Raw genomic sequence first — 13572 nt, 5'->3', positions numbered from 1 at the left:
AAAAATGAATCTGACCGAAAAATCACTCATCTTTGGAAAAGAGAGTTTATTACAGAGAAATTTCTCTTTCCAAAATAAAAGCTATACTATACGCTTCTTCTGGGCTATACTCTCAGCAGCATATTAAACATATCAGGTCCCCATAAGGAGAATCATGTGCTAACGGCTGTCTAAATGACTCGGGTAAAGTTTGTAGCATGCATGCTTGTTGTTTTTGTCTGCTTCCACTTGTCTTTGCACTAGGATGATGTCGGCGTAAATGTGCAGTCATATTCGTTGTGTCCCCACTAGTGCTGTCAGCGTTAATCTCGTTAAAATGACATTAACGCCATAACGTGGCAAATCTCCGTTAATGAGTTACCGCGGATCGCCCCATGCGTGGGGCTGGATGGTGTCAACACGTTAACAAGCTAACTGCGCTAACGAACTAGTTCCCACCAATGTAATTGAGCATTGCGTGGCACATCTGACATACTGTTTTACTTTTGTCCATGACGCGCTTACCTTCAGGGTCATACGTCACATGAAAACCAAAATAGTTCCAAACGCCAGATCTGAATGAGGGTGGGGGAGGTTCAATTTGTCATGTTGCAAGGAAAGCTTAACTTCTGTCTGCTAGCTTGCCCTGCACTCAGTGAATCTGCGTTCGACTACTCCGCCTAGGCTGCACTGTCGAGCGCAGATCCACTGAGCGCTCAACACAGACAGTATCGTCAGAAGGAAAGTTGATAAAATAAATTAAAAATTTTGTACTGTTCGATATATATGCGTACCGAACCGAAAGCACTGTATCGAACGGTTCAATATCGATACGAGTACCGTTGCACCCCTAATATATATATATATATATATATATATATATATATATATATATATATATATATATATAACATATATATGTTTTTTTTCACATATAATATTTTACAAATAATGTAAACTCTACTACAGCAAAATCACTAATTCTGATACAGCAGAACATACAGTAATATAATAAAGTTTCACTTGGTTTGAGAAAACCATATTAAAATACTGAAGATGGACTCAAACTGTAGGTCATAAAGCTGCAATCAGATATTACAAAGATGTTTGAGAGAAATGTGAAATACGTTTAAATTTTAGATGTTTGAAATCTGCAGCTGAATGTTCCCCATCTTTAACGCTCGTCTGACCTCAGATCATTTTTGTTTTCTTGTTTTCATTAACAAAAAAAATGAGGTTGGTTTGAACACTGACTGTTTTCTTTAAATTTTCTGTAGCTAAAAAACAAAAGCAACAACAAGAAGCACAACAGGAAGATACAGACCAACGGCCAGTCCAAAAGAACCACTTACACCTCGTCCTACTGGTAGGACTGCCCAACCTGCAGGTGAGAAACAGGTGTGAGGTGTCAGCTGTCAGGTAGGTGATGAGTGAAGAGCTAAAAAGAATCCAACAACCAGGAAGCAGATTCAACTTTGATCACTGACACACTGAATTCTCATAACTCACCTTTAGAATTAATAACTCTCAGGTCAACAGTTATGGTCGTGGTGGAAGGGCTGAGGTCTTTTTTCTGGGGTAACACTACATTCATATTTTCCAGCATCATTAATCATCACATCCTTCAGAATCAAAGACACGTCTCCATCCTTCATCTGTCTGTCCTGCAGATCCACCCGGTTCTTAAAAGATGGATTCTGATCTGCGGGATCAAATCGCCCATCTCGATACAGATACACATTTTTATTTTGTAGGTCAGGTTTGGTCCAAGCTACAGCTCTGAGGGAACCTTTATCTCTTAGAGCTTGACATGGTAGAATGACGTTCTGTCCAGACAAAACTGTAAAGATTTGCTGGTCTGGAAGAGGAAACAACACAGAGCAAAGTGAGTGAGGATCAGAAAAGACACTACAAAAAAAAAGCTTTTTCTTATTGATGTTGAGGACATCAAAAGAGGGTCAAAAGAGGAGCCTCAGAAACCAGCACACTTGGGAAGTATTTAGTGGACACTACCACTCAGTGGACTCACAAAAGGAATTACTTACTTCAGATATGCCGCTTACTGTCTTTGACATTTGACTTAATTTTTTTCTTAATGATATGAAGTACATCTGTGTTTTTTTTCTTGATTGCCAAGACATCAGAGGGCATGTTTGAATTCTAATCATCTGTGGGCACTTTGACCTCAGTTTAACGTCAAAGTCCTGCTGCTTGAATTGTCTAAAACTCTGATGACAGTTGTAGATTAGAGTGGCTGTGGCTCAGGAGGTAGAGCAGGAGTGTGAATAAATATGACATAAAGCACTGCTGATTGAGACATGTATGAAGTGATCTGACTGCTCAGGTAGAAAAGTACTACATAAGAGCTAGTCTGTTTAGATTGAATAAGGAGCTCGTGGTAAATGGAAGTTGATGGTTTTCTCAGAGACGTTGTAATATCAGCACCAGATCATTTTGGAAAGACTCCACAGACCTTTGTCTTCTTATTGTTTAGGGCTTACATGTTTAATTGACTTCCTGCAGGTTCCACAAAAACATTCCCCGGTTATGAGTGGGGGGGAGGGAGGTGGGGGGTTTAGGGCAAACTTTATTTAATGAACAACTAAACCACATATTCACTTTAAAACAAAAACATTCTGTAACAATGAACTACTACTATATTATGTGTGCTGATATTGCATTATACCATATTGTACACATGCAAACCACTCTGAAACTCTTTATTCTTCTTTATGTTGCTTATGGTCGCTGTTTGGTTTCCAACAGTTAAATCTCACCTGCACACACGGACACAAGGACGACAGCAAACAGCAGAGTCGAGCAAAGACACGCACATGTTCCTGCAGCCATGTCCGCGCTGTAGTCCGACGATCTTTGTTTAAAATCCCGCCTGCTGATATTATCCGTGGATAACTGGACCGGGGTCTAAAACTTGACTGCGTTAGTTCAAATTCAAAGCGAGTGTGAAACATGTATCTCTTTCAGCCGCTCATCTTGAATAAACGCTTTCGATTTTCCTGCGCCTGAATTATCACAAAAAGTCCCTCTTATCTGTTTTTTTTTTTTCATCTAAAACTTCACCCTCGAGCTCCATATGAAGCCTGAGGAAAACAAACAGGAGCAGCCGTTAAACTGTCAGTGGGCAGACAATACCCAGAACACGCCCATTTCTCTGGCAGTTGTTTTCATATAAACGAGAACATGAAGTGAAAATATGTCAAACTGTGCAAAGACAGGAAAGACTTTTGTTAATTTCCCTCTTATAGAACTAAAGCGAAGTTCCTTTCAGATTGCAGCTTCAAGGTTTAAAGGTGAAAACATACATATACTGATTCTCCTTCAGCTCCTCTCATATCTCTGAACTGTCTTACTGAGAAATACTTGCATTACATCAGAGCTGCTCTTACACTTACACTTTATTTTAGTTACCACATTAATCATCCCTCAGTTATGTGCTGCTTTTGACAGAATAGGTACGTTTATAGACACAGCAAACGTCTACCACCCAAATGAATGGTCAAATGGTCAAATGAACTGCTTATTATGTTGCACATTTTTTACTCTAACTGAGAACTACACCCCATCACACAAGCACTTTCTCTAACATTCACACAGACTCGAAGTCAGATCGATGCATCAGAAGCAACTCAGCGTTCACCATCTTACCTTCCTTAAATATGCAAACTGCAGGAGCTGGAGATCAAACACGGATCCAGTTGGTTAACAACCTGCTCTACAGCCTCCCAAAAGCCACCAAACAGGAGAGCTACACTAGAAAACACAACATACTCCATAATCACATGCCAGATATAAATTGATCCAAAACATAAACAAAACAACCTAAACACCTACAGTGTTCACTCTGGGCTTAAAGTCAAAGAATAAATATTACATTTATGCCATACTTTATCACATCTAATCCAATATTGTCTCAAGTTACAACACAACACGACCTATCTTTGTTTAGAAACTTCAGTCAGCATATAATACAAACACAGAAGACTCAGAGCAGACTCTCAGACAACTTACACAACTCTTACATGAGCTGTGGTTAGAAGGCAGAACTGATGAAAGATAAAAATAAATAAAGAGGAAATGCTCAGAGACTTGGCAAGTATCAGTGCTACTACATTCTGATCTCAGAGGGGACTTTGATGTTTTGTAACAAAAAGTGAAAATAAGGGACTTTCCGAATGACTTGAGCCTGCTCTGTGGTTCACCTGTTTTTGTGTGGAATAAATCCAATGAAGGAGAAAGAAAGAGTATTAATGTTTTAGGGTCGCACATTTCTGAGTCAATAACATCAGCGAGAGCTGAAGTAACTGTACTCTTTCAGTGCATCATACAGTGCTTTTATGTGGTCTATCTGTGAGACAAGCGCAGCAGCAAATGAGTCAAATACTGCGTAACATGCTGCGGTGTTGTTGTTAGCAGGGATGATGTGGCGTGTTTACTGAGTGGGCTGACACTAAAACTACCTAACACAAAAACATGAAACTTTTTTTTTACCATGTTTAAAATGTTTATCTAATTCTTGGAGCGATTTAAATTCTACAAATATGCATCACCACTTTCTGTGAAGTCTTAATGAAGAGGAAACTGTTCGCTTCCTCAATTCAATGGTGGTGAAGGAGTTAAAAAGTCTTGAAAGCACAAACAAAATCAGTCTGACCGATCCTGTACACAGCATGTGTGAACATGTTGGAGCTCTGTTGTTAGCCAAAGAGTGACAGGAAGGTTTGTTTTTCTTTTTGTTTTCTGTTCTATAAGACAACAGGACAAAGTCCGGTCAGACAGGGAATATTTTGATATTTGTACCTGCATGGGTTTTTCTCCTACAAAACAATAACATGCTGGAATAGAGAATGAAATTGCCTGTAGGTGTGGTACCCTGAATGTTTGAACTGTCAACAACTCTCAGCTCGCAGTGTTTGTGACCCCCCCCCCCCCCCCCACACACACACACACACACTTTTTTTTCTTGCTTTTGCTGTGAATAGTTTGTATCACAGAGCAAAACGCATTTGCTCGCACCTGATGTGGTGTTAGGGTAATATTTAGTTTGGTCAGTAGGTGGCAGTGGCGGCTCAGAAAAATGAGAGACTGGCAAAGTAATCCCTTACGAAAGTAACACAGGACAGTTATTGTAATGGAAGCCATCAGTAACAAAGAACTGCTGTTTTGCTGTGTTTCAGGTGAAAGCAGTATACGAGCACTGCATAGGTTTATGTAAAGTTAACACTTATGTAAAGTAATATTTTTTGAGTGTAATTCCTGTTAATGTAACATTAATGTGTCCAAATAAGAGAGTTACTTCAGCTTATCTGTGGATGAACCTAGCAACATGGGTGTCCTAGAATCCTACATTAGACTTTGCAAAGTGTTGTACCATCAAAAATACAACAGAGAAAAATATTTGCTGGTTTAAGTTAAAATTATCAGAAATGTTTTGGTAAACCAGCTGGTACATGTTGTGTATTGTTTACTGTCTTTTACTCTGTTCTCTAAAGGCTGATTATAAATAATCCCCTGCAAAAGTAACGCAGGCCAGATGGAAACCATCAGTAACACAGAACTGCTGAGAGCAACAAAGCTCAATGTGCACCTGAATGAACCTTGTCTTCCTTCAGTGTGTAACATCATCTGGTGAGCCACCAGCCAAGAGTATGTTTCCTGCTCAGGACAAAAATCTAGAACGTGTTTAATTAACATCTTCCAAAGATGGAACAACTACAGGATGAGATCAGCACAGCCTTGTGGACACTTGGGAAACCCGAACTCACCAAGGTATGCCAGCATCTTAAGTGCAGCGAACCAGCAGGGGTGGGTTTTCAAGGACAGTCCCGACGTGCTTTGATTCGGCTGGCAGAAAGTACTCTGGACAAAATTGAAAAAGCAGAGGAATCTGAAGTGTTTCTGCTGTTTGTATAGGATCTCCAGGCATTCATACAGTCATTACAAGAACATCCTGTGACTGAAGCGGAGCTACTTCAAACTTCTAACAGATCTCGAGGACTGCTCTGCTGTAGAGTTTTCAGCTGTCCATGGTGGAGTCTATAATGAGAGCAATCGAGGCGTTAAGGAGAATTTACAGCTCAGCGTAGGTAACACGACGGCGGCGGGAGAGTTTTTTTAGTGTCAATGTAGGCAGTGACAGCAATATGTGGCACAACCACCCTGTGGCCTGGAGAAGAGAAAAGTGCTAACATGTGAAGAGCCAGAGTGGCACAACTTTGTATACAGTATTTACTTTCAATGACGTGCAGTTAGCATTTTGTAAGACTGCAAGGGAGCATATCTGCAGTGGATGATAGCACCCCTTCAGTTGCTGTCCGAATGGAACAGCCACTTACTGATTGGAAGATTGATGGTTGAACCCCAGTCTGCATGTCAAATATCTTTGGTCATGATATTAACCTCAAGTTGAATCTGATGCATCCATTGGAGTATGAATTTATGAATATTTGACAGAAAGCACTTAGGCATAGACAAAACTGCTTGTATAAATGGGTGAATGATGCATATTACATGAAGTGCTTTGAGTGCTGCAGGAGAGCAGATATGGGCTCAAAATGTGGTCATAAATATTTTGTACTTGTAAATCAGGATTTGTATGTTTAAAAAGAATTTGTGCGTGCGTAAAAAAGATTTGTGCGTGCGTAAAAAGATTTGTGTGTGGACTTAGCCAAAAAAACCCTGCAAGTTACAACTACGAATTTTGACCCTATTTTTCTTCCTTTCTTCTGATTGGTGAATGTCGTGTCAATCACAAATGTAACAATCCAATCAGAGAACAGATGGGTTTGGCTGTCAGAGGGGCGCTTTTTTTGAACTGCAGGTCTTTGAAGGGAATAAATGCCCTTTTACATGCCAACCCAGCGTTTTCCTTCATCACCATGAAGGAAAACAGTCTGTGGTCGTCCGAGTTTGGTGATTTTTGTATCACAGGTCTACGTGTTTAATACAGGGACTTCCACAGCCTTTTCAACAGCGCTTATATAGAAATTACCCTTCAAGGACCTGCAGTTCAAAAAAGCGCCCCTCCGACAGCCAAACCCATCTGTTCTCTGATTGGATTGTTTAATTTGTGATTGACATGACATTGACCAATACCCTTAAAGGAAGAAAAATAGGGTCAAAATTCATACTTGTAACTTGGAGGGTTTTTTTGGGCTAAGTCCACACACAAATCTTTTTTACACATACAAATCTTTTTTACACACACACAAATCTTTTTTACAAGTACAAAATATTTATGACCACATTTTGAGCCCATAAGCAGAAACACACTTTACAAGAATCAGATTATTTACTATTTTACACATTTGTGGACCATAAATTAGACGTTATACTTCTTTGAAATCCACCTGAAGGATGCTGCCTGCAGGGATGCATGTGTAGTTGGTGGAGTGTGTCATGTGACTGTGGGTCATTCTTCCTTGTGCAGTCTTTGGGCCATCACTCAATTCAGATTAATTTATATTGTGTCAAATCAGAACACTTGGCTCAAGTGCTTCATATTGTAAAGTAAGGACATTACAATAATGCAGAGAAAACTCCAACAGTCAGAATCACCATTTGGTGATACTGTCCCACTAAACTTTGAAATAGTCGTGGAACCACAATTAGGCCCACAGTCTGAGAGCGCAGTAACACACAAAGAGCTGAAGTGAAACTGAGTGTTAAAATAAATTAAAATTCCCCACTGCTGCCACCGTCTGTGTTTTTCATTCTGTTTTTTTTTTTAATTAAAATTTTTATTGTGGTTTTTCTTTTCCACTGGTGAATCCACTGTTGCTTTCTTACCTTAATCCGGACCACTAGTCAAACGATCAGCATTCGACAGGTTCATAGGTCATTATCTTCCAGTGACACACGAGCACGACTGTGGGTGAAAGCCCCTCTTCATTCGCTGTCCGGACAGAAACCTGTGCACATGTTACTCTATTTATTAAAACCTTCTCTGTGTTAAGTTGTTTCCTCTGTGTAGCACGTTGCCACATTGGCTTTGGAAAGATAAAAAGACTAAAATGTGTTAAAGTGAAGGTTGTAGTAGTCTAACCTAGTTTGGATGAAGTGGATAAACAGGATGAGAAATATGACTGTAGTTGTTTACCTTGGTATTAATGTTATAGATATTCATACATGTTTATATTATCTGCATGAAAGAACACTAAAGCAACATGGATGTCCACTTAGAGAGAAAATGACAGAGCAGGGAATATTTTGATTATTTGATTTCAGCCTGGGACTCAAATCTTAAACAATCTTAAAGTGTCTCGGTGCAGATTATTAATTGTACATTAGTCTGATTTATCTCTCACTATAAGATGATAAGTTCATCTAAAGTACTTTACAATGTTTTAGTTTTTCTTTGTCCTTCAACTCTGATGGAGCAGCTGTGATCAGAGTGAGAGCTGCAGCTGGAATTTTAAAAAAAAGCCTTTACATGACTGAAATCCAAGTTTATGGAGGAGTCTGTTTCTCAGAAGCTCCTGAGGGGAAGTTAGATTTCACGAAATACCAGACTGGGACTGATAAGTTCAGTTTCATTTTCCTTTTTTATTTTTGTGTTCATTTCAATTCATGTTTCTCATATAGCAGCAAATCAATACTCATTCCAGAAGTTATTTTCAAAACCAGTTAGAAATCAGGAAAATCAACTTCACAAAGAATGGCAAGTTGGACAGCAGTCCCTCTAATCACTCACTGAAACCCATCCAAGTGAACATTATTGTTCAGGCAGTTAATTTTTTGATTTACTAACACACCACAGCCCAAGTCATTGGTGTGTGAAGGGAACTAACTAAACCAACAATCACACCAAAACCAATGAGGTGTTCCCAAATATGCAACTTTACTTATGTTACACAGATGAAAAGACAAAACCGACAAGGAAAGCGCGGCCAGTCCTGTGGCTGTCATATTATCACCTTCTATAATCCACAGTGATTTTTCCACACACTGTGACATGCTTTTGTGTCTGTGTTGTGAGTTGGTTTAGTCAGCATCTGTATTTATGCTGACTGAACATGATGAGTCAAACCCATCCAGATGTCACAAACAGCTGCTGAACCTGAAGCTGAAACCAACACTCACTGATTCCAACACTGCAACATACACGACACTGGATATTTAATTAGAAAAACACAACATAATATGCACATATGTACATGGGTTTGGGTCAAAGTGAACTTGTGAATTTTCCACAAAAGCATGACAGAAATATAAACGATATTTTAAAAAGAATATAAACTCGGCTCACTGATTCTAATACAGCAGAACATAGAGTAATGTTCCTGCGTAATACAGTTTAACTTGGTGTGTGCAAAACATATTAAAATACTGAAGGTGGACGAAAACTGTAGGTCATAAAGCTGCAGGCAGACTTGACATGATGTTTGAGAGAAATGCGAAAAACATTAAAGATTTTAGATATTTGAAATGTGCAGCTGAATGTTCAACATCTTTAAAGTCTGTCTGTCCTCAGATCATCTTTGTTTTCATTAAAACTGAGCTTGGTTTGAACACTGACTGTTTTAGTACTGGAGCATAAATGTTTAAACATATTTATGGATTTTTCCTGCTTTTTATAAACGGGAACAATGAAATTGAGACTTTAGTGGATTGTAGTGCAGGACTTCTTGACAGTCAGATAATCATAATTTAGAAATGTAAAACAAAAAAGTATAGCAGGAACAAAATAAACTGTTTTCAAAGTGGTTGGTTTAGAATGTTGATCTTTTTATGACTAACTCAGCCAACTCATTTTACTCTGCTCTGGGGAGCTCGTGCAGATTCTGACTCATTTCTTTTAACCCCTCAAAAGTAAAAAGAGGACAGACAGACCAACTGTCAGTCCAACAGATAGAACCACAAGAAACTGAACATTTAAAATGTAAAATCAAATCAAGAACTTAACATTTGATATGGCCTGCTGGATGTTAAGCATTAAAATGTCTGTCATCTTATCATCTTCCTTTCTCTGGAAAAATGTCAACCTACTACTTTCCAGCAGAAGGGTGGTATGGACCCTGATTGTGTTGTTGTTTATATCTTCTGTGGATGGAAAAAAACAACTGCCAGAAAAAGCAGACCAGAAACTGTCAGACCAACAATCAGTCCAACAGATGTGAAAGAAATTTAAATTTTAGATGTTTGAAATCTGCAGCTGAATGTTCCCCATCTTTAATGTCCGTCTGACCTCAGATCATTTTTGTTTTCTTGTTTTCATTAACAAAAAAAACTGAGGATGGTTTGAACACTGACTGATTTCTTTAAAATTTTCTGTAGCTAAAAAACAAAAGCAACAACAAGAAGCACAACAGGAAGATACAGACCAATGGCCAGTCCAGCAGAGCCACTTACACCTCGTCCTACTGGTAGGAATGTCTGACCTGCAGGTGAGAAACAGGTGTGAGGTGTCAGGTAGGTGATGAGTGAAGAACAGAACAGAATCCAACAACCAGGAAGCAGATTCAACTTTGATCACTGACACACTGAACTCTCATAACTCACCTTTAGAATTAATAACTCTCAGGTCAAGAGTTATAGTAGCGGTGGTGTAAGGGCTGAAGTCTTTTTTCTGGGTAACACTACATTCATATTTTCCAGCATCATTAATCGTCGCATTCTTCAGAATCAAAGACACGTCTCCATCCTTCATCTCTCTGTCCTGCAGATCCACCCGGTTCTTAAAAGATGGATTCTGATCCTCGAGATCAAATCGCCGATCCACATACAAATGTACTATTTTCTTTTGTAGGTCAGGTTTGGTCCACTTTACCACTCTGATGGAACCCGTATCATTTGGAGCTTGACATGGTAGAATGACGTTCTGTCCAGACTGAACTGTGATGCTTTTGTCCTCTGAAAGAGGAAACAACACAGAGCAAAGTGAGTGAGGATCAGTCAAGACACTCAAAAAACTTTTTCCTACTGATGTTGAGGACACCGTCAAAAGAGGAGCCTAAGAAACCATCACTGAGAAGTATTTAGTGGACACTACAAAGTGTGCCACATCAGTGGACTCACAAAAATAACAATTAACTTCTCATATGCTGCTTACTGTCTTTGACATTTGAGTTAATTATTTTTATTTTTATGATGTGAAGTACATCTGGGTTTTTTTTTCTTGATTGCCAAGACATCAGAGGGCATGTTTGAATTCTCATCATCTGTGGGAACTTTGACCTCAGTTTAACGTCAAAGTCCTGCTGCTTGAATTGTCTAAAACTCTGATGACAGTTGTAGATTAGAGTGGCTGTGGCTCAGGAGGTAGAGCAGGAGTGTGAATAAATATGACATAAAGCACTGCTGATTGAGACATGTATGAAGTGATTTGACTGCTCAGGTAGAAAAGTACTACATAAGAGCTAGTCTGTTTAGATTGAATAAGGAGCTCGTGGTAAATGGAAGCTGATGGTTTTCTCAGAGACGTTTTAATATCAGCACCAGATCATTTTGGAAAGACTCCACAGACCTTTGTCTTCTTATTGTTTAGGGCTTACATGTTTAATTGACTTCCTGCAGGTTCCACAGAAACATGCCCCGGTTATGAGCGGCTTAAAGCAAACTTTATTTATTAAACAATTATATCACATATTCAGTTTCAAAGAAATACACTGTCTAACAAGCACCTAATACCTTTGTATTAAATCATATTGTACACATGCAAACCACTCTGAAACTCTTTATTCTTCTTTATGTTACATACAGTTATCTCACCTGCACACACGGACACAAAGACGCCAGCAAGCAGCAGAATCGAGCAAAAAAATATGCATATTCCTGCAGACATGTCTGATGATCTTTGTTTTTAAAAATCCTGTGTGAATCCGTAAATAACAGGACCGGAGTTCAAATTTGACTGCGTGAGATCAAATTCGAGGCTTGACCAAAGTCACAGTGAAACATGTCACAAACTCTTTCGATTTCACTGGGTTTAAATTATTAAAAAGAAAATAATTCTTGATTAATTTCCCAAAAGTTATATCCTCGATCGCCACGGAGAATGCATGAAGCCTTCAAAATCTTAGAAAAAGGAGCTCACAGTGGACAGAGCCTTAAACCTTGAAGAACACGAACATCCCTCAGTGAGCTGTTTTCATTTGAATGAGAACATGAAGTGGAAAAATATGCCCCCACCCACACACACACTTACACACACACATGTCCTGATTTGTAAAATGTTATGGGTTCATCATTCCTGTCCTGATGTTGTCTCAAGCTCATGTTTGAACACGAGCTACAGCGGGGAAAATAAGTATTTGACACATCAGCATTTCCATCAGTAAGGGGATACCTAAGTGGACTATTGACACAACATTTCCACCAGATGTTGCCATCAAGCCAAATATTGAAATCATACAAACAAATCAGAACATTGAAGTATACAAGTTAAACCATAATAAATAAAGTGAAATGACACAGGGAATAAGTATTGAATACATGAAGATAACAGGGGGCAAAATGACATAGAAAGCCAGGAGATCACCTGAAATCTGTCAGTATTGATAGAGAAATCCTGTCCCCTATCAGTACTAATTGATATCAGCTGCTTTAGTCCTAATTGATGGCCTATAAAGGCTCCTCATTACCCAGAAGGCACACAGGAAAGACTTCATGATGGGTAAAAGCAAAGAACTCTCTCAAGATCTTCGTAATCTTATCGTTGAAAAGCATTGTGATGGGAATGGTTATAGGTGCATTTCCAGAATGCTGAATGTTCCTGTGAGCACTGTGGGGGCCATTATCCGGAAATGGAAAGAGCATCAGTTCACCATAAACCTGCCACGATCAGGTGCTCCACGCAAGATCCCTGTCCGAGGAGTCCAAAGAATAATCAGGAGAGTTCTCCAAGAGCCAAGAACCACTCGGACAGAACTTCAGGAAGACCTTGCATCAGCAGGTACTGTTGTTTCAAAGAAAACTATAAGCAATGCACTGAACCGCCATGGCATCCATGCACGCTCACCACGCAAGACTCCATTGCTGAACAAAAAGCATGTCAAGGCTCGGTTAAAATTTGCGCAACAGCATTTGGAGAAGCCTGTGGATTATTGGAAGACTATAGTATGGTCAGATGAAAGCAAAATTGAACTTTTTGGCAGCCATTCTACACACCATGTTTGGAGAAGGAATGGCACTGCTCACCACCCCAAGAACACCATACCAACAGTTAAGTTTGGGGGTGGTAGCATCATGGTTTGGGGCTGCTTTTCAGCAAGGGGTACTGGCAGACTTCATATTATTGAAGGCAGGATGAATGGAGAGATGTACCGGGACATTCTGGATAAAAATCTGCTGCCATCTACCAGGAAGCTAAAAATGAAAAGAGGGTGGACATTTCAGCAAGACAATGATCCCAAACACAAGGCCAAGGACACAATGAAGTGGTTTCAAAGAAAGAAAATCAAGTTGCTTGAATGGCCCAGTCAATCACCTGACCTAAATCCCATAGAAAATCTATGGAGAGAACTGAAGATCAAAGTTCATAAAAGAGGCCCAAGGAACCTTCAAGATTTAAAGACCGTTTGTGTGGAAGAATGGGCCAGAATCACTCCTGAGCAATGCAGACGACTGGTCTATCCA

At 39.4% G+C, this 13572-nt stretch overlaps 2 protein-coding genes and 1 long non-coding RNA gene across 3 annotated transcripts in view; all 3 read right to left on the bottom strand.

Annotated features, from left to right (window-relative positions):
- Positions 1-13572, bottom strand: part of LOC120746965 — a 253809-nt gene that overhangs the window by 113388 nt on the left and 126849 nt on the right. The gene's annotated exons all lie outside the window — the stretch shown is intronic.
- LOC120746972 lies at positions 901-5441 on the bottom strand. Its single transcript, XR_005698995.1, has 3 exons — positions 2757-5441; positions 1489-1837; positions 901-1360 (listed from the first exon to the last, which is right to left on the bottom strand). It is a non-coding gene; the product is annotated as an uncharacterized LOC120746972 (long non-coding RNA).
- Positions 8522-12100, bottom strand: LOC120746970 (sodium channel subunit beta-3-like). Its single transcript, XM_040052553.1, has 3 exons — positions 11707-12100; positions 10498-10848; positions 8522-10376 (listed from the first exon to the last, which is right to left on the bottom strand). The coding sequence occupies exons 1-3, from the start codon at positions 11777-11779 to the stop codon at positions 10273-10275; spliced, it is 528 nt and encodes a 175-aa protein (XP_039908487.1). The 5' UTR covers positions 11780-12100; the 3' UTR covers positions 8522-10272.

The sequence above is a fragment of the Simochromis diagramma genome, unplaced genomic scaffold, assembly GCF_900408965.1.
Source record: "Simochromis diagramma unplaced genomic scaffold, fSimDia1.1 OVJJ01000410.1, whole genome shotgun sequence".
In the NCBI taxonomy this organism is placed as follows: domain Eukaryota; kingdom Metazoa; phylum Chordata; class Actinopteri; order Cichliformes; family Cichlidae; genus Simochromis; species Simochromis diagramma.
The sequence above is the reverse complement of the archived record's forward strand: the minus strand, read 5'-3'. Positions and strand labels throughout refer to the sequence as shown.